The sequence below is a fragment of the Polyodon spathula genome, chromosome 9, assembly GCF_017654505.1.
Source record: "Polyodon spathula isolate WHYD16114869_AA chromosome 9, ASM1765450v1, whole genome shotgun sequence".
Lineage (NCBI taxonomy): Eukaryota > Metazoa > Chordata > Actinopteri > Acipenseriformes > Polyodontidae > Polyodon > Polyodon spathula.
The window spans coordinates 8,752,454-8,779,955 of NC_054542.1; the positions used below are offsets into that span (position 1 = coordinate 8,752,454).

At 44.0% G+C, this 27,502-nt stretch overlaps 1 protein-coding gene across 1 annotated transcript in view; it reads right to left on the bottom strand.

Moving 5' to 3' along the window:
* Window positions 1–216: 216 nt before the first annotated feature.
* gucy2f (guanylate cyclase 2F, retinal) overlaps window positions 217–27,502 on the bottom strand; it is a 34,105-nt gene continuing 6,819 nt past the window's right edge. The window contains exons 3-18 of the mRNA XM_041260041.1: window positions 21,893–22,247; window positions 21,416–21,500; window positions 20,465–20,561; window positions 19,639–19,773; window positions 17,635–17,715; window positions 16,781–16,957; window positions 15,986–16,142; window positions 15,071–15,220; window positions 14,390–14,538; window positions 13,993–14,156; window positions 11,712–11,904; window positions 10,760–10,934; window positions 10,201–10,299; window positions 9,260–9,354; window positions 8,331–8,416; window positions 217–649 (exon numbers count right to left, since the gene is read on the bottom strand). Of these exons, the coding sequence (XP_041115975.1) occupies window positions 565–649; window positions 8,331–8,416; window positions 9,260–9,354; window positions 10,201–10,299; window positions 10,760–10,934; window positions 11,712–11,904; window positions 13,993–14,156; window positions 14,390–14,538; window positions 15,071–15,220; window positions 15,986–16,142; window positions 16,781–16,957; window positions 17,635–17,715; window positions 19,639–19,773; window positions 20,465–20,561; window positions 21,416–21,500; window positions 21,893–22,247 (2,283 nt within the window). The 3' untranslated portion in view covers window positions 217–564. The remainder of the gene's footprint in view (window positions 650–8,330; window positions 8,417–9,259; window positions 9,355–10,200; window positions 10,300–10,759; window positions 10,935–11,711; window positions 11,905–13,992; window positions 14,157–14,389; window positions 14,539–15,070; window positions 15,221–15,985; window positions 16,143–16,780; window positions 16,958–17,634; window positions 17,716–19,638; window positions 19,774–20,464; window positions 20,562–21,415; window positions 21,501–21,892; window positions 22,248–27,502) is intronic.

Genomic DNA, 27,502 nt, shown 5'->3' on the forward strand with positions numbered 1-27,502 from the left:
TTGAAATATCTAACTGTTTAAAAAGGCTATTGCAGCTCACCTGCTTTCACTGAAATAAAGAGCATGAACCATTTACAACTGCAGACACAGACTTCCCCTTTAAATGCTGCAACATGCACAGCTGCAGGTTTTAGTGGCAGGTCAGCACAGGACCATGGCATAGAAAAACTCCTGCCAGCCATGTGCAGCAAACCTATGCAAATGAATGGAAAAAACAACTCAAACACACAATAACGTAAACTGCATTTGACTGTAGAAAGCATTTTCACTTAGCGCCACTTGGTGGCCAGATAATGAAGTTGCATTATCGCGTCATTGTGGTGGAGAATTTCAGTTTCTTTTGAAATCAAAAGAGCGTCCAGATTTCCCTTCCCTATAAACGCTCTTCTCTTTCATTAGCACAGCCTCTGTTTTGCTGTGCTGGGAAGGACTGGATTAAATGGGGATCTGGGCAATCCTATTAAAGAATAAAGAGGGCTCTCTGTAAGAATGCTGTCTGTGAGGGCAGCTGGTCCGCACACGCTTGCCCTCCGCTCACACTTTGCTACACCATGGATCCTCCCCTCAGATTTTAGCTTTATCCACTTTCCTATTGGCCTTTCTGAACAGGGATTTGATTTCTTCAGTTATCATTTCCTGCCAGTTATCCCTGAAACAAACAGACAAACGTGAATCAGATGAGTCAATCTGGGACAGGTGACGGTGACGGGGACAGAGACAGGGGACAGGAGACTAGGGGACAGGGAACATTCTCCAATAGTTTTTTTTGTATAGTAATATGTTCAACAGCGAAACCCTTCATGCAGATACAGAATGATTGACAGGTCAGGTCCAGTGTTTAATTTTCACTTGGCAAAACTCTCTTCTTATTCTCATGGCCCTGCCCCTGAATGGAAGGTTTGACCCTCTCAATCTCTTCTTATTCTCATGGCCCTCTCCCTGAATGGAAGGTTTGACCCTCTCAATCTCTTCTTATTCTCATGGCCCTCTCCCTGAATGGAAGGTTTGACCCTCTCAATCTCTTCTTATTCTCATGGCCCTCTCCCTGAATGGAAGGTTTGACCCTCTCAATCTCTTCTTATTCTCATGGCCCTGTCCCTGAATGGAAGGTTTGACCCTCTCAATCTCTTCTTATTCTCATGGCCCTCTCCCTGAATGGAAGGTTTGACCCTCTCAATCTCTTCTTATTCTCATGGCCCTCTCCCTGAATGGAAGGTTTGACCCTCTCAATCTCTTCTTATTCTCATGGCCCTCTCCCTGAATGGAAGGTTTGACCCTCTCAATCTCTTCTTATTCTCATGGCCCTCTCCCTGAATGGAAGGTTTGACCCTCTCAATCTCTTCTTATTCTCATGGCCCTCTCCCTGAATGGAAGGTTTGACCCTCTCAATCTCTTCTTATTCTCATGGCCCTCTCCCTGAATGGAAGGTTTGACCCTCTCAATCTCTTCTTATTCTCATGGCCCTCTCCCTGAATGGAAGGTTTGACCCTCTCAATCTCTTCTTATTCTCATGGCCCTCTCCCTGAATGGAAGGTTTGACCCTCTCAATCTCTTCTTATTCTCATGGCCCTCTCCCTGAATGGAAGGTTTGACCCTCTCAATCTCTTCTTATTCTCATGGCCCTCTCCCTGAATGGAAGGTTTGACCCTCTCAATCTCTTCTTATTCTCATGGCCCTCTCCCTGAATGGAAGGTTTGACCCTCTCAATCTCTTCTTATTCTCATGGCCCTCTCCCTGAATGGAAGGTTTGACCCTCTCAATCTCTTCTTATTCTCATGGCCCTCTCCCTGAATGGAAGGTTTGACCCTCTCAATCTCTTCTTATTCTCATGGCCCTCTCCCTGAATGGAAGGTTTGACCCTCTCAATCTCTTCTTATTCTCATGGCCCTCTCCCTGAATGGAAGGTTTGACCCTCTCAATCTCTTCTTATTCTCATGGCCCTCTCCCTGAATGGAAGGTTTGACCCTCTCAATCTCTTCTTATTCTCATGGCCCTCTCCCTGAATGGAAGGTTTTGACCCTCTCAATCTCTTCTTATTCTCATGGCCCTCTCCCTGAATGGAAGGTTTGACCCTCTCAATCTCTTCTTATTCTCATGGCCCTCTCCCTGAATGGAAGGTTTGACCCTCTCAATCTCTTCTTATTCTCATGGCCCTGTCCCTGAATGGAAGGTTTGACCCTCTCAATCTCTTCTTATTCTCATGGCCCTCTCCCTGAATGGAAGGTTTGACCCTCTCAATCTCTTCTTATTCTCATGGCCCTCTCCCTGAATGGAAGGTTTGACCCTCTCAATCTCTTCTTATTCTCATGGCCCTCTCCCTGGCCCTGTCCCTGAATGGAAGGTTTGACCCTCTCAATCTCTTCATTCTCATTCTCCCTGAATTCCCTCATGGCCCTCTCCCTGAATGGAAGGTTTGACCCTCTCAATCTCTTCTTATTCTCATGGCCCTCTCCCTGAATGGAAGGTTTGACCCTCTCAATCTCTTCTTATTCTCATGGCCCTCTCCCTGAATGGAAGGTTTGACCCTCTCAATCTCTTCTTATTCTCATGGCCCTCTCCCTGAATGGAAGGTTTGACCCTCTCAATCTCTTCTTATTCTCATGGCCCTCTCCCTGAATGGAAGGTTTGACCCTCTCAATCTCTTCTTATTCTCATGGCCCTCTCCCTGAATGGAAGGTTTGACCCTCTCAATCTCTTCTTATTCTCATGGCCCTCTCCCTGAATGGAAGGTTTGACCCTCTCAATCTCTTCTTATTCTCATGGCCCTCTCCCTGAATGGAAGGTTTGACCCTCTCAATCTCTTCTTATTCTCATGGCCCTCTCCCTGAATGGAAGGTTTGACCCTCTCAATCTCTTCTTATTCTCATGGCCCTCTCCCTGAATGGAAGGTTTGACCCTCTCAATCTCTTCTTATTCTCATGGCCCTCTCCCTGGCCCTCTCCCTGAATGGAAGGTTTGACCCTCTCAATCTCTTCTTATTCTCATGGCCCTCTCCCTGAATGGAAGGTTTGACCCTCTCAATCTCTTCTTATTCTCATGGCCCTCTCCCTGAATGGAAGGTTTGACCCTCTCAATCTCTTCTTATTCTCATGGCCCTCTCCCTGAATGGAAGGTTTGACCCTCTCAATCTCTTCTTATTCTCATGGCCCTCTCCCTGAATGGAAGGTTTGACCCTCTCAATCTCTTCTTATTCTCATGGCCCTCTCCCTGAATGGAAGGTTTGACCCTCTCAATCTCTTCTTATTCTCATGGCCCTCTCCCTGAATGGAAGGTTTGACCCTCTCAATCTCTTCTTATTCTCATGGCCCTCTCCCTGAATGGAAGGTTTGACCCTCTCAATCTCTTCTTATTCTCATGGCCCTCTCCCTGAATGGAAGGTTTGACCCTCTCAATCTCTTCTTATCTCCTGAATGGAAGGTTTGACCCTCTCAATCTCTTCTTATTCTCATGGCCCTCTCCCTGAATGGAAGGTTTGACCCTCTCAATCTCTTCTTATTCTCATGGCCCTCTCCCTGAATGGAAGGTTTGACCCTCTCAATCTCTTCTTATTCTCATGGCCCTCTCCCTGAATGGAAGGTTTGACCCTCTCAATCTCTTCTTATTCTCATGGCCCTCTCCCTGAATGGAAGGTTTGACCCTCTCAATCTCTTCTTATTCTCATGGCCCTCTCCCTGAATGGAAGGTTTGACCCTCTCAATCTCTTCTTATTCTCATGGCCCTCTCCCTGAATGGAAGGTTTGACCCTCTCAATCTCTTCTTATTCTCATGGCCCTCTCCCTGAATGGAAGGTTTGACCCTCTCAATCTCTTCTTATTCTCATGGCCCTCTCCCTGAATGGAAGGTTTGACCCTCTCAATCTCTTCTTATTCTCATGGCCCTCTCCCTGAATGGAAGGTTTGACCCTCTCAATCTCTTCTTATTCTCATGGCCCTCTCCCTGAATGGAAGGTTTGACCCTCTCAATCTCTTCTTATTCTCATGGCCCTCTCCCTGAATGGAAGGTTTGACCCTCTCAATCTCTTCTTATTCTCATGGCCCTCTCCCTGAATGGAAGGTTTGACCCTCTCAATCTCTTCTTATTCTCATGGCCCTCTCCCTGAATGGAAGGTTTGACCCTCTCAATCTCTTCTTATTCTCATGGCCCTCTCCCTGAATGGAAGGTTTGACCCTCTCAATCTCTTCTTATTCTCATGGCCCTCTCCCTGAATGGAAGGTTTGACCCTCTCAATCTCTTCTTATTCTCATGGCCCTCTCCCTGAATGGAAGGTTTGACCCTCTCAATCTCTTCTTATTCTCATGGCCCTCTCCCTGAATGGAAGGTTTGACCCTCTCAATCTCTTCTTATTCTCATGGCCCTCTCCCTGAATGGAAGGTTTGACCCTCTCAATCTCTTCTTATTCTCATGGCCCTCTCCCTGAATGGAAGGTTTGACCCTCTCAATCTCTTCTTATTCTCATGGCCCTCTCCCTGAATGGAAGGTTTGACCCTCTCAATCTCTTCTTATTCTCATGGCCCTCTCCCTGAATGGAAGGTTTGACCCTCTCAATCTCTTCTTATTCTCATGGCCCTCTCCCTGAATGGAAGGTTTGACCCTCTCAATCTCTTCTTATTCTCATGGCCCTCTCCCTGAATGGAAGGTTTGACCCTCTCAATCTCTTCTTATTCTCATGGCCCTCTCCCTGAATGGAAGGTTTGACCCTCTCAATCTCTTCTTATTCTCATGGCCCTCTCCCTGAATGGAAGGTTTGACCCTCTCAATCTCTTCTTATTCTCATGGCCCTCTCCCTGAATGGAAGGTTTGACCCTCTCAATCTCTTCTTATTCTCATGGCCCTCTCCCTGAATGGAAGGTTTGACCCTCTCAATCTCTTCTTATTCTCATGGCCCTCTCCCTGAATGGAAGGTTTGACCCTCTCAATCTCTTCTTATTCTCATGGCCCTCTCCCTGAATGGAAGGTTTGACCCTCTCAATCTCTTCTTATTCTCATGGCCCTCTCCCTGAATGGAAGGTCCCTGGCCCTCTCCCTGAATGGAAGGTTTGACCCTCTCAATCTCTTCTTATTCTCATGGCCCTCAATGGAAGGTTTGACCCTCTCAATCTCTTCTTATTCTCATGGCCCTCTCCCTGAATGGAAGGTTTGACCCTCTCAATCTCTTCTTATTCTCATGGCCCTCTCCCTGAATGGAAGGTTTGACCCTCTCAATCTCTTCTTATTCTCATGGCCCTCTCCCTGAATGGAAGGTTTGACCCTCTCAATCTCTTCTTATTCTCATGGCCCTCTCCCTGAATGGAAGGTTTGACCCTCTCAATCTCTTCTTATTCTCATGGCCCTCTCCCTGAATGGAAGGTTTGACCCTCTCAATCTCTTCTTATTCTCATGGCCCTGTCCCTGAATGGAAGGTTTGACCCTCTCAATCTCTTCTTATTCTCATGGCCCTGTCCCTGAATGGAAGGTTTGACCCTCTCAATCTCTTCTTATTCTCATGGCCCTCTCCCTGAATGGAAGGTTTGACCCTCTCAATCTCTTCTTATTCTCATGGCCCTCTCCCTGAATGGAAGGTTTGACCCTCTCAATCTCTTCTTATTCTCATGGCCCTCTCCCTGAATGGAAGGTTTGACCCTCTCAATCTCTTCTTATTCTCATGGCCCTCTCCCTGAATGGAAGGTTTGACCCTCTCAATCTCTTCTTATTCTCATGGCCCTCTCCCTGAATGGAAGGTTTGACCCTCTCAATCTCTTCTTATTCTCATGGCCCTCTCCCTGAATGGAAGGTTTGACCCTCTCAATCTCTTCTTATTCTCATGGCCCTGTCCCTGAATGGAAGGTTTGACCCTCTCAATCTCTTCTTATTCTCATGGCCCTGTCCCTGAATGGAAGGTTTGACCCTCTCAATCTCTTCTTATTCTCATGGCCCTCTCCCTGAATGGAAGGTTTGACCCTCTCAATCTCTTCTTATTCTCATGGCCCTCTCCCTGAATGGAAGGTTTGACCCTCTCAATCTCTTCTTATTCTCATGGCCCTGTCCCTGAATGGAAGGTTTGACCCTCTCAATCTCTTCTTATTCTCATGGCCCTGTCCCTGAATGGAAGGTTTGACCCTCTCAATCTCTTCTTATTCTCATGGCCCTGTCCCTGAATGGAAGTGTTCTGTTTGTGTTGTTTAACTTCAGTGTAGTTGTTCATCCTGGTGAGATTTGTTTAATCGGATTATTCGAAGCTAAGATAACAGTGATGACCTTTTGAGATGCAAATTATACATCCGAGCAACACAACCTTTTTAAATCTATAAGAAACACTTGAAAGATAAAGTCCCTTATACAACAGGGCACATCTTGAGGATGCAGGCTGCTTATTGCATAAGGGACTTTAAATCAGCTTTAACTTTTTTTATTTGTATTTAATACAGAATAATGTATCTGATGTTGTTTTCTTTTGAGTTTATCCACAACTTCAAAACTCTCGTTTGTAAAGTATGCTGCACGCGGGTCAATAAGAAGTCTTTTGAAGACACTGGTACAGTATGTTGCATGCTGGTCAATAAGAAGTCTTTTGAAGACACTTGTAAACACCAATAGAGACTCTTGCCAGATAGTTTCAGTGTTTGCTGCTGCACACGCCTCTTTAGTTTGTAATCTGGAAGGCAGAGAAGGGCTGTGCTGTAATTCCATGATGATGTCTGAAAAGGAAAGAGGATCTGATTCCACTGATCCACACAGAGGACCCTCACAGTGCATTCTATGCAGCTGTGCCAGACGTTTAACATCACCCAGCTACAGAATGAACTCATTGTGCTTCACAGTCAAATGAAAGCTGCTGAATAACGTTACATTAACATATTGAATTACACATTGCTTTGTAGTTTTCCATATACTTAACGAAACCTGACAAAAACTGAAAAATTTTACATTTTGAAATCTAACATGAAATACTGTACTACTATTAAGGCTTCCTGTAGACTTTTGTGATATTATATTGTAGTTTCTTAGATTACATAACGTTAAATAAAAGATCAAAATTATGTTCATATAGTTTTTAAAATGATGTCTCGATCCTAAAATTCTAGGTGGTGGAAAACTTTTGGCCATAGCTATACAGCACTTTACATTATGGATCCATTGCAGTACATTAAAATTTACACTATGGAGGCCACGCTGAAGTAGGTCTGCAGAAAGGATGTTCTTAACCAGAGTGGGCAGAAGCCTTGTCACAATCACAACCCAAACACCAACATCAACCAGCGTGCACAACAGACATGACAACATCAACCAATGTGAACAACAGTCATGACAACATCAACCAGCGTGCACAACAGACATAACAACATCAACCAACGTGCACAACAGACATGACAACATCAACCAATGTGCACAACAGACATGACAACATCAACCAACGTACACAACAGACATGACAACATCAACCAATGTGCACAACAGTCATGACAACATCAACTGGCACAACGACACCACGCACAGGGCTACCTCCTCTGCTCAGTTTAATCAAGGAGTTTTCTCAGTTTTCATTCTCCTGAACGCCTCAATTTCTTCGGGTTGAAGGCCATGATTATTGTCCCTGTAGCATATTAGAAATGATACATACCCCAACACAATATATTAAAGAGGGCCAAGGCAAAGACCAGGGGCCACAATGCAGCACGCTTCATCCCATTGCTCAAAGTTGTGTAACTACAAGAAATGTTCCTGAGGGCCATCAAACTATTACTGCTGACCTGCCAAAACCCACCCATACCAAGAAATAATAATGCAATGCTTACTGCACTGCTGACCTGCCAAAACCCACCCATATCAAGAAATAATAATGCAATGCTTACTGCTCTGCTGACCTGCCAAAACCCACCCATATCAAGCAATAATAATGCAATGCTTACTGCACTGTCCTATGGGTTTTTGTTTGTTCATTACCCAAATGAACAGAACCACATAAAATGAAAACAGCAAGATTATTCTGAGATTCTAAAACTTGTGAAAAAAAAGTATACACGTGTGTCATTGTAATGTGATGCAGTGCTCCAGGTAGGTCTGTGTGTCTGACTACACATCAACAGTCATGAAATACACAAAACAGTGCAATAGTGAAGAGCCCTAATACAGTACAGTGAAGGGCAGTGTACTGTACACATGACTTCATGGAATTAGTGGATTATCCAATCATGAAGTAATGAGGGAGCTCTGTATTAATACTGTAAACCACACGTTACCACATATGTATTTAAAATATGAACTGGGATAATTACTGGGATGCTGAACAGTAAAACAGTGTAGAACTGAAGATTCTCACAGACTGAATATATAACAGAACCCATCGTCCTTACCCTGGCTTGATATCTGGGGGGTTCGGTAAAGGTTTCTGAAAGCCTTTTTTACCCACAAGCCAGTATGTTTCTTCAATGCCCTTTCCCTAAAAAAACAGAAAGAAAACACATTGTCAGGAAGATGGTCTCACTGTCTGTCTGCTGATTTGATCTGTATTGGAAGCTCCAGTCCACTCCTGGTGGAAGAGACTCTCACTGTCTTCCTGCTGATTTGATCTGTATTGGAAGCTCCAGTCCACTCCTGTTAGAAGAGACTCTCACTGTCTGCCTGCTGATTTGTTCTGTATTGGAAGCTCCAGTCCACTCCTGGTGGAAGAGACTCTCACTGTCTGCCTGCTGATTTGATCTGTATTGGAAGCTCCAGTCCACTCCTGGTAGAAGAGACTCTCACTGTCTGCCTGCTGATTTGATCTGTATTGGAAGCTCCAGTCAACTCCTGTTAGAAGAGACTCTCACTATCTGCCTGCTGATTTGATCTGTATTGGAAGCTCCAGTCCACTCCTGGTGGAAGAGGCTCTCACTGTCTTCCTGCTGATTTGATCTGTATTGGAAGCTCCAGTCCACTCCTGTTAGAAGAGACTCTCACTGTCTGCCTGCTGATTTGATCTGTATTGAAAGCTCCAGTCCACTCCTGATGGATGTCATGCTCCTCAATCCACTCCCATTGGAGGATTGCATTATCAACTTGAAAGCGGCCATTCCCATCAGGGTACAACTATAAGTGTACATGGAATAAACTACAGCCTCCATTCTACCTGCCCTAGTAATCAAGGGAGTGCATGCATCACCCCACGCCACGTCATGCCATGCCACGCCACGCCACGCCACGCCACGCCACAGTGAAGCCTGATCCACCAGGGAGACAGGTCCTAATAATGTGGCCAGGCAGAATGTATAGACAGTGTGAAAAATGATTTTGCGTACTGTACCTTTAATTCTGTTTTCCCCCTGACGTCTATCAGGTAGCCTTCATTTAGTGAATGGAGGATTTTCACAGTGCTTAGATTGACATGGATTCTATAAGCTGGAAATAAAATAATTATAAAAAACATTTTCAGAATGAGCTTCAACAAACAGGTTATTTCCTGTGGCACGAAGCTGGAAGTTCGTTTGTTTTTGTATTGAAAACAAACACACAAATAGTTAAAACAGCATTATTGTTAACTAAATTAACACCTTATCCCTTATTGCTGCTGCAGCTGGATTCAGGATTCAGGGTGCAGAGGGATTACATAAGCAGGCTGGTGGATTCAGGGTGCAGAGGGATTACATACGCAAACAGGTGGATTCAGGGTGGAGGAGAGGCTTGCATATACAGGCTGGTGGATTCAGGGTGGAGGAGAGGATTGCATATACAGGCTGGTGGATTCAGGGTGGAGGAGAGGATTGCATATACAGGCTGGTGGATTCAGGGTGGAGGAGAGGATTGCATATACAGGCTGGTGGATTCAGGGTGCAGAGGGGATTACATATGCAGGCTGGTGGATTCAGGGTGGAGAAGGGGATTGCATATACAGGCTGGTGGATTCAGGGTGGAGGAGAGGATTACATATACAGGCTGGTGGATTCAGGGTGGAGGAAAGGATTACATACGCAGGTAGGTGGATTCAGGGTGGAAGAGAGGATTGCATATACAGGCTGGTGGATTCAGGGTGGAGGAGAGGATTGCATATACAGGCTGGTGGATTCAGGGTGGAGAAGAGGATTGCATATACAGGCTGGTGGATTCAGGGTACAGAGGGGATTACATAAGCAGGCTGGTGGATTCAGAGTGCAGAGGGGATTGCATACACAGGCTGGTGGATTCAGGGTGGAGAAGAGGATTGCATATACAGGCTGGTGGATTCAGGGTACAGAGGGGATTACATACGCAAGCTGGTGGATTCCATGCGGGATGCTGTGTTGATCGTGTCTCCAAACAGACAGTACCGAGGCATTGTGAGGCCAACCACTCCCGCTACACAGGAGCCTGGTGCATTCGACAGGGGAGGGAAGAGAACAACAAATAGGGTTATCTAAGCGAGGAGAACATTAGAAAAACACTCTCTCTTTGTTTAAAAATAGTATCTTTAAATATAGCACTGCAATTATAGTATTCATCCACTCATTAGCTGCCTATTCAGAGAAATATAAAAATAATGGATTGCATAACATGACAATTCACAAACTAGTCTGTGCTGCTGCTGCATTTCTTTGTATTTCAATTCTTGATATTACTGGTATATATGTATAACACTAACCCTAACCCTACCTCATACCCTAACCCTAACCCTAACTCTAATGAATAACTCTAATGAATAACTCAATGTTTTTTCTTACTCCCTTGTATTGTAGATTGGACAACACAACCATATGAAAGCAGCTCATTGATTGTGTTGTTTTCCCAGGAATGACTGTAACGCCTGCAGCCGCGGGCGGTGTTTCCTCACCTGAATGTACTCCTATTCGTATCCTCATGGGGACGTCAGGCATGTGTCTTATTTTAAAGGTTCCTGCAGAGCTCAGGATATCCAGAGACATGTTGGCCACCTCTGCAGCATGCTTGTTCCCGTTCCTCTTCGGGAGCCCCGAAGCCACCATGTAGGCATCACCAATCGTTTCTACCTGGTGAAGGCAAGTCAAGAAAGAGCGGCCCAAGCCACGAGCATTTCATGAATACCACAATATTTCTGAAAGATTTCTAAAGATGTGTGCTGTTTGAGAATCAGCCTCATTTGTAAAGATGTGTGCTGTTTGAGAATCAGCCTCATTTGTAAAGATTTGTTAGGAATGTATGGATTCTTTCCAGAGCGTTTGGTAAACACCTGCATGTCAATGGCAGAGGGGGCTGGAATGAACCTTTCTGAAGGCTTTTGATTGACTGCAATGTGCTGATGTTGCTGGCAGGAGTTTATACACATCAAAACCTTCAGGGATGGCTGTATCTGAGTGTGGCAATGGGGTGATCTATCACCAGCTAGCTCTGATCCCTAAAGCTGAGGGAACACAAAGTCACTTTAAGAACAAAGACTTGAAACCCTATGTCTTCCCTGGTGTGCCATGCAGTGACCTGAAACCTAGTCTCCTGAAACAAACTTCCCCGCCACAAAGTGTCTTCGTGTTCCCTCTCGGCTTAACGTTGCAGCAGTGCAAACAGCAATGCAACACTCTCTGTGGGCTCGTAGCCAGACGGCTCTTTTGGAATTCAAACTGCACACTTCACAGCCCTGTTTTTACTAAGGTAGCCACTGTGGTCCCAGAACAGCATCATCTGTGTTCACTTTACCCTGTAAAATGAAAGCTTTGTATACTGGGGCCAGTGTTTCCAAGCCACGAGCCTCAATGTTGGAGTGGCTGCTCGCTGCTGGAAATGTGCATCTCTTTCCACATCCTTTCCCTCACCTTGTAAACATCATGGTTGGCTAAGACAGCATCAAACAGGGTGTAAAGGTCGTTCAAGAGGTTCACCACCTCGATTGGCTCGCTTAGGGCTGAGATGGTGGTGAATCCGACGATGTCACTGAAATAGATGGTGACCTCGTCAAAGTACTCGGGCTCCACCGTCCCGCCAGTTTTAAGAGCCTCCGCCACAGAGCTGCAACGAGACACAGCACACGATGGAAACGTTTATCAGTCTTTGAGTTTTATTGATTTATTCAGGAAAACCATAAGGTTACATTTAATAGAAAGAAATAGAGGACAATTTTATGCTCACAGAATTTCTTTTTTGCTCAAACTTCCAAATAAAACAGGAAGGACCCAACACATGCCTTTTTTTTTTTTTTTTATAAAATACTTAAAACTTAATTCAGAAAATGTGATTGGTCACTTCACATAACATTTCGATTGGCACATCTATAATAGGTTCATAAGAACTACAATTCAGTAAGAGGAATACAAAACCCAATCTGTGTATTCCTGAGAACACTGATTAGCTGACATACAGTTTGAACGGCACTGCCTAAAATGAACAAGCAAAGCCTCTTGGGGCTCAGTGCCCGATACAGCACTAGGAGTCGAAGGCAGGACCACTGACTCGGAGCACTGCAGACGATTCTAGTGCTAGAATAAACCCCACAGGTGCTTTCTTCACGAGGGCTTTTTAAAAGAGGTTTTTAGGTTATATTTTGGATCGGATCACTTTGGCTTCTAGGAATACATGTTACCAATTCTAATCGAGTTTCTATGGTCTTGTTAGCTGTTAGATGGCATCTTCCTGGAGGGCACTCTACTGGGGATCCGGTAGGTTAAGCACAAAGAAGTAAACATACATTTGGAAAAAAATGATGAATCCCAGATGAATTGATCTTTTTGTTTCAGATGGAGGAAGATAATGTTATCTCTTCAAATATTATTCCGAGTGGAAACTTTGATTTGGTTATTTGAAGGTTTCTAAACAGAGCTATCATGTCACAGTGAAGTGCTCTAGCGCACAGCAGGGCATTATGTATGCATGTTCTTTTGGCTTTGCAGAAGTGAAGAATGTAATTTAATATAATGGCAGGGTTCTTTCTGCACGGCGTCTCCAGTCCATTTGCACTCATGTGCTGATGCCATTCACTATACTTCTTCACCTGTCATGTGCTGCATGAGAAAATCACATTTGAATGCTTGGAGTCATCTTGTATTCACTGCTTCTTAGCTTTGCCTTTTGATTTTTATTTAAATTATTTTAACCTCTGATTTTCTCTCCAATTTAGAAAGGCCAATTGCAGGTATATATTAATGTATGCATACTGTATGTGTCTGTCCAAACCGGAGCTGTTCTCATATATTACATTATTGTGATTGTCATTGTTGAGAATTTCAGTATGATCCCACCCTGTGTGCTTAGTATGGTCCCACTACATCACAGTGTGATTGGGTGCTGTGTGTTCGGTATGGTCCCACTACATCACTGTGTGATTGGGTGCTGTGTGTTCAGTATGGTCCCACTACATCACAGTGTGATTGGGTGCTGTGTGTTCGGTATGGTCCCACTACATCACTGTGTGATTGGGTGCTGTGTGTTCAGTATGGTCCCACTACATCACTGTGTGATTGGGTGCTGTGTGTTCGGTATGGTCCCACTACATCACTGTGTGATTGGGTGCTGTGTGTTCGGTATGGTCCCACTACATCACAGTGTGATTGGGTGCTGTGTGTTCGGTATGGTCCCACTACATCACTGTGTGATTGGGTGCTGTGTGTTCAGTATGGTCCCACTACATCACTGTGTGATTGGGTGCTGTGTGTTCAGTATGGTATGTGTCCCACTACATCACTGTGTGATTGGGTGCTGTGTGTTCAGTATGGTCCCACTACATCACTGTGTGATTGGGTGCTGTGTGTTCAGTATGGTCCCACTACATCACTGTGTGATTGGGTGCTGTGTGTTCAGTATGGTCCCACTACATCACTGTGTGATTGGGTGCTGTGTGTTCAGTATGGTCCCACTACATCACTGTGTGATTGGGTGCTGTGTGTTCAGTATGGTCCCACTACATCACTGTGTGATTGGGTGCTGTGTGTTCAGTATGGTCCCACTACATCACTGTGTGATTGGGTGCTGTGTGTTCAGTATGGTCCCACTACATCACTGTGTGATTGGGTGCTGTGTGTTCAGTATGGTCCCACTACATCACTGTGTGATTGGGTGCTGTGTGTTCAGTATGGTCCCACTACATCATTGTGCGATACTTACGGAGGCAGCATCTCTGCCAGCAGCTTCTCTGTCCTCTGTTTCTCCACCTCCAGTTCCTCTGTCCTCTCTCTGATTAAATCCTCCAGATTACTGGAGTACTGCTCAAGCATCCTGAGCATTGAGTCGATGATATTGGTCTTTTTGCCTTTGTTAATGGTTTTAAACTAGGGAGGGAAAGAGAAAGAGAACTTCTTGTGTTATTTTGCACATATAATGAACATTTATAACAATCCAATTACACTCATTCAGAGCAAACACGATGGTCTCAGTTTAAAAAAGTGGGGCTTTTCAACTACTTGCTTCTTTGGCGATCACAGAAGAAGAAGAAGAAGAAGAAGAAGAAGAAGAAGAAGAAGAAGAAGAAGAAGAAGGATAAAAATGCTCTCAAAGTTCTCACTTGGTCAAATATTTCATCGAAAGCAGGCCTCCTGTCTGGCTGCTCACTCCAGCACTGTTTCATCATCTGAATGCACTCCAGAGGGGCCTGGTCCGGGGCCACAGTTGGCCTACACATTGGGGGAGGCTTCTTCACCTTTCTTATGATCTCTGTAACAGAAACAATTACTGATCATTTCAATCGTCTGTTTGCATCAGCCTACAGCAGAGGGTCAATATTCATGTGTGTGAGTTTTTAGTTGGGGAACCACTGGTCCTCTGAGCCACACATCAGAAGAAGAAGAAGAAGAAGAAAAAGAAGAAGAAGAAGAAGAAGAAGAAGAAGAAGAAGAAGAAGAAGAAGAAGAAGAAGAAGAAGAAGAAGAAGAAGAAGAAGAAGTAGTGCAGTAACTTTAATAAATACAATAATAAAAAGTACCAGTAATCAGTACTTGAATAATATCATTTGTGCAAATGAAACCTAGTCTTAATCCCCGTTCTCTGAATAAAACCAAACCTATGACTTCTCTTTCAGCAGATGCCTATAACTAATCTTCTTACACATATCTGGGACAAATACAACAGCTTTGGGAGAGGAGGGGGTGGGGATCAACATTTCTTGATTACACGGGACAAGTTTTATCTGCACTGCAAAAGAAAACACAGCGGAATCGATGTCTCCAACGTCAGCAGGATCAACTACCTTCAGGGCTGAGTCCCAGCATGCAGTAGGGTGACCCGCGGACGACAACTTCCTGTAGTATAATAGCAAAACTGTAAACATCTCCCTTGTACGTCCCCTTCCTGGAGTTCTCCATGTCTCTGAGGAACTCTGGAGCTGTCCAAAAGAGCTCTGGAAGCAATCAGGAGAGGGCATTTATTCCGAGTGCAGCCATTTGACATTCACATAGAAAACTAGACATGTTATCCAAAGATTGAAATTAGGAGATACATTTAACAACATGAAAAATACAAACAAGCAAACAAACTAAACGTGACTAAGTTGAAAAGCCACCAAGCTGTCGTGCTGCCAGCCTGACCAGTACGGGGTGCTGTAGCAGACAAAGTATCTGCCAATTTTCCTTCCTGACCAACAGGAGTCCAAAGGCCAAAGAAGCAGTTCAAACCAGCCAACTCTGTGCAGTTTGCCTCACCCTGCACTCCACGAGGGAGCACTTTTACCGGGTGAGCCACTGGGGAGTCAAGGCCCGCTTTCAGGGGGCCACATAGACACATACAAAAAACCCTTTGCCATGTGCCCTGATTTATCAGGATCTTATTACTGTGTATTTACACAGCAGTTACATAGTAAATGCATGTGTACTTGCACACAATTACAGTGTAATTACACTAAGTTACAATGCACTTAATGTGGGTATATTTTTACACGATATATGTAAGTGCACAGTTCTGTAAGAAAGGGGATAGGACTAGGGTTATATCATGCAAGAACTGTACACGTTAAGTACATTGTATCTATGCATAATAACACTGTAATTGTGTGTAATTTACTAAGTAACTACTATGTAAGCACACAGTAATTAGAGACACAATGTAAAGTGTTACCAAATTGTGCTTAAAATAATGTAGATGATCCTCTGTGTCGCTTCACAGCTACCTTCCGGTGGGCCTGGTTCACACGGAGCTTTCTGAGCCTCAAGCAGCTCACTGAACCCGTAGTCAGTGATTTTCAGCACGAAGCGCCCGTCCACCACACAGTTCCCAGACTTGAGGCGCCCATGAGGGAAGTCTCTGTGGTGCAGATACTTCATGCCCTGGAGAGACAGGACTGGAATGTAATGTGTCTGTTCAAGCCTGTGCTGCAATGTCAGGGGGTGAGGTTTCATTCTAACAATATTACCTCTGATGCATTTGCATTCACTGGGGAGGTCGCGATGAAAGATCATGTTACAGCAAACTGTTTTTTATTATACTCGAGGTCACACCTGAATAAAGAAAGCTCTCAGTCTGCTATACTCTGGGCCACACCTGAATAAAGAAAGCTCTCAGTCTGCTATACTCTGGGCCACACCTGAATAAAGAAAGCTCTCAGTCTGCTATACTCTGGGCCACACCTGAATAAAGAAAGCTCTCAGTCTGCAGGTGTTGCTCTTCCTGGGTCATTTCACTTGTCGAGTGAAGTTTGCTCCAGTCCTTCTTTCTTCTTCATTACCAGAACTCAAGCAGTTTTGTTTCCTCTCCACTGTCATGCTATGCAGTCAATGGCATGAGGCCTCGCTGAGGTGAAATGAACTAGGAAGTGCAAGTGTAACAGACACTATGAAAGCAATGCATGCAAACTGAGAGATTTGTTTAACCCAGTGCAATACGTCTTCCCAAACTGCACAGGGGAGACCTATACAGCAGCTAGGCTTTACGCAGCTATTATTACTACTGTAACAGCACCCTTCACCTTGATCAGATCCAGCAGCAGAGAGGACTTGAACATCCAGTCGAGTTTCACGTCGTCGTTTCTGAGCAGATCCTGCAGGCTTCCCCGAGAGCAATGCTCTGTCACAATAGCATTCACACCGCAGTCTGAGAAGAACCCCAGGAACGGGTTCACATTCTCATTGCGCAAATCCTTCATCTAGCCAGGGCAGAAGCAGGAGGAGAAAACACAAGCAAGAGACTGTGAGGGGAAACCTCGGTGTGAAGAAGCTAGCGTGAATCAACACACAGTTATAGACACAGCAATACAGGAGTAAAGTAAACACCAAAAATAAATACAAATAAATGTTTAAGTGTGCCTGTATGTCTGTGTGTGAGCCTGTGTGTGCCTGTGTGACCCTGTGTGTGTGTGTGTGTGTATGTGTGACCTGTCTGTGTGTGTGTGTGTGTGTATATGTGCCTGTCTGTGTGTGTGTGTGTGTGCCTGTGTGTGTGTGCCTGTGTATGCCTGTCTGTGTGTGTGTTTTTGTGTGTGTGTGTGTGCCTGTGTGTGTCTGTCTGTGTGTGTGTGTATATGTTTGTTTGTGTTTGTGTGTGTATGTGTGACTCATAAGGCATGAATATGTGGTAATCTGTAAACCAAGAAGAAGAAAAATACATTTCCTAAGAGGCAATGTTCTCCATTTTAAAATAGTATTAATTTCCAGGTAAAAATCTATTCAGTGCAATAAAAAGAAACATTCCTACATATGCACATTTTCTTTTTTTTTACAGATACAATGCTTGGATTCCTCTCTGAGAATGTGCCTTTGCCTTTGCAGTTTTCTTCAAAACGAAGCCCCATTGCTTCAAACAACCCCAATGCAATACACATACTTTTCTCAGAATGCTGGTCGTGCTTGCTCTTATTTCTCTGAAAGCTCCGTCTTCAAACTTCTTGAGCCAAACCCAGTCCCCCTGTCATTACAGGAACAGCACAGTTATTACAGTGAAGCAGCAGTGTGGTGATTGCAGCCAGTGATCCCACAGCACAGTTATGCCTTGAACTAGTGCATTAATATATAAGCATATATATAGAGCAAGATAGTTAGTCTGCTTACCCAAGAAATGTCTATTGCAAAAAAGGTATCGCTTCAGTTAAAATCATATATATTACACTTATTGCATGATATAACTGTAACCCTAACCTAACCCTAAGCTAACTCTAAACCTAGTCCTAACTCTAACCCCCCTTAACCCTTTTCTGATACTATTGTGTACTTACATATATCATGCAATTTACACATTAAGAACATTGTAACAATGCATAATAACACTGTAATGATGTGTAAGTACAATTGTATTTACTAAGTAACTACTATGTAATTAGAGACACAATGTAAAGTGTTACCATATATACATATGCATGGTGTATTGAAGTGGTAAACTTACTTTCTAATCACCCTGTGTAAAGCGTCAGGCTGTGTGTAAAGCGTCAGGCTGTGTGTAAAGAGCCAGGCTGTGTGTAAAGAGCCAGGCTGTGTGTAAAGAGCCAGGCTGTGTGTAAAGCGCCAGGCTGTGTGTAAAGAGCCAGGCTGTGTGTAAAGCGTCAGGCTGTGTGTAAAGAGCCAGGCTGTGTGTAAAGCGTCAGGCTGTGTGTAAAGAGCCAGGCTGTGTGTAAAGCGTCAGGCTGTGTGTAAAGAGCCAGGCTGTGTGTAAAGAGCCAGGCTGTGTGTAAAGAGCCAGGCTGTGTGTAAAGAGCCAGGCTGTGTGTAAAGAGCCAGGCTGTGTGTAAAGAGCCAGGCTGTGTGTAAAGAGCCAGGCTGTGTGTAAAGCGTCAGGCTGTGTGTAAAGAGCCAGGCTGTGTGTAAAGAGCCAGGCTGTGTGTAAAGAGCCAGGCTGTGTGTAAAGAGCCAGGCTGTGTGTAATCTAGAGTGCCAGTGCTGTGTGTAAAGAGCCACAGTGCTGCTGTGTAATGAGCGATGAGTCGTGTTCAAAAGAGCTACAGTGCTGCTTTGTGTGTACGATGAGTCGTAAAGCGCTTTAATATCAGGCTGTGATGTAAAGAGTCCACAAAGCTGTAATATCTACAGTTCTGCTGTGTGTAAAGATTCACAAAGCTTTAATATCTACAGTTCTGCTGTGTGTAAAGCGTCAGGCTGTGTGTAAAGAGCCAGGCTGTGTGTAAAGAGCTACAGTGCTGCTTTGTGATGTCCGATGAGTCGAGTTCACCAAGCTTTAATATCTACAGTGCTGCTTTGTAATGTACGATGAGTCGTGTTCACAAAGCTTTAATATCTACAGTGCTGCTTTGTAAATGAGTCGTGTTCACAAAGCTTTAATATCTACAGTGCTGCTTTGTAAAGTACGATGAGTCGTGTTCACCAAGCTTTAATATCTACAGTGCTGCTTTGTGATGTCCGATGAGTCGTGTTCACCAAGCTTTAATATCTACAGTGCTTTGTGATGTCCGATGAGTCGTGTTCACCAAGCTTTAATATCTACAGTGCTGCTTTGTACAGTCCGATGAGTCGTGTTCACCAAGCTTTAATATCTACAGTGTTGCTTTGTACAGTCCGATGAGTCGTGTTCACCAAGCTTTAATATCTACAGTGCTGCTTTGTGATGTCCGATGAGTCGTGTTCACCAAGCTTTAATATCTACAGTGTTGCTTTGTACAGTCCGATGAGTCGTATTCACAAAGCTTTAATATCTACAGTAAAGAGTCGTGTTCACAAAGCTTTAATATCTACAGTGCTGCTTTGTGTGTAAAGAGCCAGTCTGTGTGTACAGAGCTTTAATATCTACAGAGTCAGCTTTGTGTGTAAATGAGTCCAGGCTGTGTGTAGAGCTGCTTTGTAAGCATCAGTGCTGCTTTGCTGTGAGGCTGTGTCTATGTACCTCATAAACCGCTATATTGGACGTGTCTTGTGTTGCGTCGGTGAGGCTCTTTATCGATTGAGATTGCGGCGTGGATTTCACACTCCTCCCTTCATTGGTGCTTTTTGATTCACTCGTTCCATTGAGCGTCAGCCTCTAAAAAGAGAAATGAAAAGGTTACAGACTTGATACTATCTACAGTGCTGCTTTGTGATGTCCGATGAGTCGTGTTCACCAAGCTTTAATATCTACAGTGCTGCTTTGTGATGTCCGATGAGTCGTGTTCACCAAGCTTTAATATCTACAGTGCTGCTTTGTGATGTCCGATGAGTCGTGTTCACCAAGCTTTAATATCTACAGTGTTGCTTTGTGATGTCCGATGAGTCGTATTCACAAAGCTTTAATATCTACAGTGCTGCTTTGTGATGTACGATGAGTCGTATTCACAAAGCTTTAATATCTACAGTTCTGCTTTGTGATGTACGATGAGTCGTATTCACAAAGCTTTAATATCTACAGTGCTGCTTTGTAATGTACGATGAGTCGTATTCACAAAGCTTTAATATCTACAGTGCTGCTTTGTGATGTCCGATGAGTCGTGTTCACCAAGCTTTAATATCTACAGTGCTGCTTTGTGATGTCCGATGAGTCGTATTCACAAAGCTTTAATATCTACAGTGTTGCTTTGTGATGTCCGATGAGTCGTATTCACAAAGCTTTAATATCTACAGTTCTGCTTTGTGATGTACGATGAGTCGTATTCACCAAGCTTTAATATCTACAGTGCTGCTTTGTGATGTCCGATGAGTCATGTTCACCAAGCTTTAATATCTATCTGCAGACGTACTGTTTTGCTCATTTGAGGGCTGATGAAGGTGAGATCCTCCAGGCACAGCACCATTTTATTGGGTCCTTTCACAAGCTGGGTCTGCTGGAGGTGTCGCCTGTAAGAGGACAGGTTACACGTTACACAAAACAGCAAGCAGGGGCCACACAGAACTGAGCCAAATAATAAGGAGGAGGAGCCACACAGAACTGAGCCAAATAACAAGGAGGAGGAGCCACACAGACCTGAGTGGGTTAGGGGATGTGTAGAGTGCAGTTACCCAGCGTATCAGGGATGCCACAGGGTGGGTTAGGGGGTGTGTGGGGTGCATTTACCCAGCGTATCAGGGCTGCCACGGGGTGGGTTAGGGGGTGTGTAGAGTGCAGTTACCCAGCGTATCAGGGATGCCACAGGGTGGGTTAGGGGGTGTGTGGGGTGCATTTACCCAGCGTATCAGGGCTGCCACGGGGTGGGTTAGGGGGTGTGTGGGGTGCAGTTACCCAGCGTATCAGGGATGCCACAGGGTGGGTTAGGGGGTGTGTGGGGTGCATTTACCCAGCGTATCAGGGCTGCCACGGAGTGGGTTAGGGGGTGTGTGGGGTGCAGTTACCCAGCGTATCAGGGTTGCCATGGGGTGGGTTGGGGGGTGTGTGGGGTGCATTTACCCAGCGTATCAGGGCTGCCACGGGGTGGGTTAAGGGGTGTTTGGGGTGCAGTTACCCAGCGTATCAGGGATGCCACGGGGTGGGTTAGGGGGTGTATGGGTGTGTGGGTGTAAACACAGAATTAAAAGGTATGTGTGCAGCCATTCAGAAAGTCTGCTACTTGGATAGCTGTCGGTGCAGAAACACCTGTAAATTCAACCTGTTTGTTGGGATTTTAAATACTAAAAGCATGCTTATGCCATTCCTACAAACCCAGTTCCATTCTTCCTCTGATTAGGAAGACATCAGTATTAAAAGTGATATTGACCTTATGAGAAGATGTAACCCCACACCGCCCAGACACAAAGTGAAGACGAGGGCAAACCCCAGAATCACAAAGGTCAGCTCCACACCTGGAAGATAAAAAGCAACAGTTTATATAGATTAAAGAGAGGCTTTACATCTGCTGCAGTGCATGTGCAGGATCAGGGGTGGTGGTCGGGGGTGTGGTCAGGGTCGGGGCGGGGTCAGGTGTGTGTGATACAGTAGGTGTATATTCCATATTCCATTATTCTATTAAATCTGTGATGAAGGTTGATGATGAAGTGAAGAGGAGGGGGTAATCAGGATAGAACCCTTGAGGTTTGCATCTCATTTACAAGGGGGTCCTGTACTTCCCCTTATTAACCCTTTGATTACTGAGCAATCATTATTTAAATGATTCTATCTCAAATTGTTCATAATTTGGGAATCAAAGAGTGAAGGAAAAATGCAGAAATAAATACAGATACAAGAGACACGTTACCTCCTGTGCAGATGGAATATGGATCAAACCAGCAAGAGGAATCAGCGGGGGGCTGGGCCCCCCCAGGGAAGTGAATGGATCGGCCCATGAATCCCAGCAGTTCTTTTGACATGTCTATCATGTAGGTGCTGTATAGTTGGCTGCTTTGCCCGTCTGAGTCCAGGATGACGTAGTTGGTCACACCATCCCCTTTGCCATCAGTCCCAATCCTCTGGTTGAACCCTTTAAATGTCACATTCCTGACGTATTTGGGCAAGGTCGTTCCAGTGACCCAGACGCCGAACTTCCTGGCATTGTCCATGGCTTTGGCCATGAGATAAATGCCATTGTAGATTGTGCCAAACAGGGGAGAGACCTGAAGAAATGGAAATCCACATGTTCACTGTAAGCCCTTAACACTGGCATTCCAGGATAAACCACAGCTGGGTTTCCGGAGCAGATTTTAGTAGCTGCTGTTACATCAGCGTGAGATCGGTTTAACCCTAACCCTGACCCTATGCATTTACCATAGTTCACCCTGGTCTGCCATGATTTTGAATATACTATGAGGCGCCGTTCAGGAAATAATTCATTGGTTAATTTATGTGGTTAATTTAGAAACAGTATGGTTAATTTACAAACAGTATGGTTATTTTATAAACAGTATGGTTAATTTACAAACAGTATGGTTAGTTTATAAACAGTATGGCTAATTTACAAACAGTATGGTTAATTTACAAACAGTATGGTTAGTTTATAAACAGTATGGCTAATTTACAAACAGTATGGTTAATTTACAAACAGTATGGTTGGGACATTAAATGGCATTGTGAAGGACACCCTTGGGGTCCTTACTGTCATACCCTATACAGAGATTTTGGAGGTTCTGCTGCAGCACTATGTCGAAGGAGTATATGATATTTAATACCATGTATGTTTTCCTTTTTTTTTATAAATTATTTGTTCTTAATACTGTATTTTGCTGACAGCTGGGTTGCTCAGTAACCGGTTTAGGGGTCTTTCAGAAACTGCTGCGCAAATGTCGTCTTGCTATCATTGGTTGCGTTCTCATATCGCAGTCCCAGAGCTTGCTGTGGCAGCTGTTTGTGGCTGCTGTCTGTTTGATGTCACACGCAGCTTCTAGAGAAACTCATTCTGCAGACTGTGCAGTGCAGCACACATTTTTAAATATCCTATATTTACATCAAACAAAACATGTCACGAATATCCTATATTTACATCAAACAAAACATGTCACTCTCCTCCATCTAAAAGATCAAGGCTGGTTTGTCAGAAATATCTACAGCAATTTGGCACAGAATGGTCATTCATTAAAATAAGTCAAGTGTCTGAATCTCTGCTCTACTGTGAATAGTGCCAGTGTTGCAGGCTAATCCTCACCCCAGGTGAGTTCTGTCCTTGCCTAATCCTCACCCTGTCAGGCCAATTCTCACCCCATTACTCTTCTGGGAGGGTGAACATTAGCCCGGGCCAATTTTCACCCCAGTACTCTGTACATAGCATAATCGTTTTCATTGTACGAAAACTAATCTAAGCTAATCAGCAGTAGGACATGTTTTTGTGAATGTACTGTAAAAGAGACGGGAAAAAAGACTGATGTAGACAAAATAAACAACTTTTACTGAACAATAATTGAACAGAAATGTTTCATACACAACAAACCAATAATCCCCTTTAGAGCAAGCCTGGATAACATGTAGATTATATACAGCTGTAGTCAAAAGTTTCCATACCACAATGAAAATGTATCATTTCTAGAAATTTCTCAAAAACAAAGAATTATATGAAAAATCTTTTGCAGAAATTTTTTGCTTTTGTGGATGAGGAAAAAAGTTACAAGAAATAGATCTCCACAATTAATTATTAAAGCAATTTAAAAGTATTCATACCCTGATAAGAAAAATGAAATGAATAACTAGTTGAGGCACCTTTAGCAATAATAACCTTTTTTAAACTATAAGAATATTTGTCAATGAGCTTTTGGATTGAATCTTTTGTGATTTTTGACCATTCCTCATCACAAAATTGCTCCTGTTCATTCAAATTCCGAGGACTTCTCCTGTACACAGCCTTCTTTAACTCATACCAAAGATTCTCAATTGGATTTAGATCAGGACTTTGATTCAGCCATTCCAGAACCTTGATTTTATTCTTCTTTAAAACATTCTGCAATAGATTTTGATGTGTGCTTTGGATTGCGTTGGAACGTCCAGTTGTGCTTTAAACCAAGTTTTGTAGCGGAGGGTTTCAGATGATCGGCCAATATCTTTTGGTATGCTATGGAATCCATTTGACCATGTATTGGAACTAAATTTCCTGTGTTATTAGAGGGAAAACAGCCCCATGGAAGGATATTACCACCTCCATTCTTGACAGTAGGTATGGTGTTCTTTTCTTTGTACCTCGCCAGACTTTCTCCAAACGTAACGGCTATCAGCGTGATCAAATGGCTCCATTTTTTTTTTCTTTTTAATATAGTAGTTGCCAATTATTTTTTACTATTTTCTCCCAATTTAGATTATCCAGTTATTATTTAAGCTCAGCTCACCGCTTCTACCCCTGCGCTGACTCGGGAGCGGCGAAGACGAACACATGCTGTCCTCCGAAGCGTGTGCTGTCTGCCGACCACTTCTTTTCACTCTGCAGACACACCATGCAGCCACTTCAGAGCCACAGCGTCAGAGGACAACGCAGCTCAGGGCAGCTTACAGGCAAGACCGCAGGCGCCCGGCCAGACTACAGGGGGCGCTGGTGCGCGGTGAGCCAAGGACACCCTGGCCAACCTAAAAGCATACTGTTTGTAAATGAACCAATGAATTATTTCCTGAACAGCGCCTCATACTTCTCTGATCTTTTTCCATGCTTTGCCATTCTCTGACTATGCTTACACTTTGCTATGCTTTTATTAAGTGAAGCTTTAATAAGGGTATTTATTAAGGGAAATCCAACAGCAGGCAAGGCGTTTTAAATCTGTAATCTTTATTTAACCTACACGCTTAACCCTATCTGCAGCTTCAGAGTGCAGCCTGACTTTAACACTCCAGAAGATAATAAGGCAATATAGCCGAGGGACCAAATGGACCTCTTATTTACTCCAAGCAATTTATTAACACATTCATGATACAAGAATAAAACATCAGTCTTACAATGTGTGTGGCAAGAGCAGTTTCTGTAGCCTTGTTGTTAGCGAGTCATTACTGTATTATTCCCCCAGTCAGCGAGGCTGTATTTACCCCTGTGTTTTTGTGTTTGTTCTGCACTGTATTATTCCCCCAGTCAGCGAGGCTGTATTTACCCCTGTGTTTTTGTGTTTGTTCTGCACTGTATTATTCCCCCAGTCAGCGAGGCTGTATTTACCCCTGTGTTTTTGTGTTTGTTCTGCACTGTATTATTCCCCCAGTCAGCGAGGCTGTATTTACCCCTGTGTTTTTGTGTTTGTTCTGCACTGTATTATTCCCCCAGTCAGCGAGGCTGTATTTACCCCTGTGTTTTTGTGTTTGTTCTGCACTGTATTATTCCCCCAGTCAGCGAGGCTGTATTTACCCCTGTGTTTTTGTGTTTGTTCTGCACTGTATTATTCCCCCAGTCAGCGAGGCTGTATTACCCCTGTGTTTTTGTGTTTGTTCTGCACTGTATTATTCCCCCAGTCAGCGAGGCTGTATTTACCCCTGTGTTTTTGTGTTTGTTCTGCACTGTATTATTCCCCCAGTCAGCGAGGCTGTATTTACCCCTGTGTTTTTGTGTTTGTTCTGCACTGTATTATTCCCCCAGTCAGCGAGGCTGTATTTACCCCTGTGTTTTTGTGTTTGTTCTGCACTGTATTATTCCCCCAGTCAGCGAGGCTGTATTTACCCCTGTATTATTCCCCCAGTTTTTTACCCCTGTGTTTGTTCTGCACTGTATTATTCCCCCAGTCAGCGAGGCTGTATTTACCCCTGTGTTTTTGTGTTTGTTCTGCACTGTATTATTCCCCCAGTCAGCGAGGCTGATTTACCCCTGTGTTTTTGTGTTTGTTCTGCACTGTATTATTCCCCCAGTCAGCGAGGCTGTATTTACCCCTGTGTTTTTGTGTTTGTTCTGCACTGTATTATTCCCCCAGTCAGCGAGGCTGTATTTACCCCTGTGTTTTTGTGTTTGTTCTGCACTGTATTATTCCCCCAGTCAGCGAGGCTGTATTTACCCCTGTGTTTTTGTGTTTGTTCTGCACTGTATTATTCCCCCAGTCAGCGAGGCTGTATTTACCCCTGTGTTTTTGTGTTTGTTCTGCACTGTATTATTCCCCCAGTCAGCGAGGCTGTATTTACCCCTGTGTTTTTGTGTTTGTTCTGCACTGTATTATTCCCCCAGTCAGCGAGGCTGTATTTACCCCTGTGTTTTTGTGTTTGTTCTGCACTGTATTATTCCCCCAGTCAGCGAGGCTGTATTTACCCCTGTGTTTTTGTGTTTGTTCTGCACTGTATTATTCCCCCAGTCAGCGAGGCTGTATTTACCCCTGTGTTTTTGTGTTTGTTCTGCACTGTATTATTCCCCCAGTCAGTGAGGCTGTATTTACCCCTGTGTTTTTGTGTTTGTTCTGCACTGTATTATTCCCCCAGTCAGCGAGGCTGTATTTACCCCTGTGTTTTTGTTGTTTATTCCCCCAGTTCTGCACTGTATTATTCCCCCAGTCAGCGAGGCTGTATTTACCCCTGTGTTTTTGTGTTTGTTCTGCACTGTATTATTCCCCCAGTCAGTGAGGCTGTATTTACCCCTGTGTTTTTGTGTTTGTTCTGCACTGTATTATTCCCCCAGTCAGCGAGGCTGAGGTTTTTGTGTTTGTTCTGCACTGTATTATTCCCCCAGTCAGCGAGGCTGTATTTACCCCTGTGTTTTTGTGTTTGTTCTGCACTGTATTATTCCCCCAGTCAGTGAGGCTATATTTACCCTGTGTTTTGTGTTTGTTCTGCACTGTGTTTAAGCACAGTGGTTAGTGACAATGGTCTCAGCAGTAGTTTGGACTCAATGCTCCTGACTGACTCTCTGCCTTCTCTGGCCAGCAAGGCAACACTTACACAAGCTGAGCTTCTGTCACGCACCGCTGACCAGGCATGTAACACATCTGAGCTCTGAAAGTGTCTTTAAACAATCATCGTGATAGATAGGCTGCTTCCGCAATCCTCACATCAAATCCTCATCTTAGGCAAAATGTTTGAAAGAAATTGAGCTCAAACATTGGTGAAAATGCATGGGAGTAAAGCCCTTGGAAAAGTTTAAATAAATCTGAGCAAAGCCTGCTGTGGAGTTCAGCATGTAAATCTCATGAAGACTCTTCATTAGCCTGACATTAGTCTTTACAAAGAAGCATTACACAAGTCACCCCAAAAATAATCCAACAATAAAAACCCTTGCTTTATATTACCAACCAACAATTACACATGCCTGTAATTACAAGCTTTGAATGTGGTCATTATGTGTCCCTGTGTGATTTACGCTGTGCATATTTATGATGAGGTTATACCTACAATTGAGACTTCTGCGACTGAGGTTCTGCCATGAACTGTTACCCCATTGAGTGCCACTGTCCTCACTGGAGGACAGGTTACTTTGCAATTTAAAATTGCTGTGGTTTCC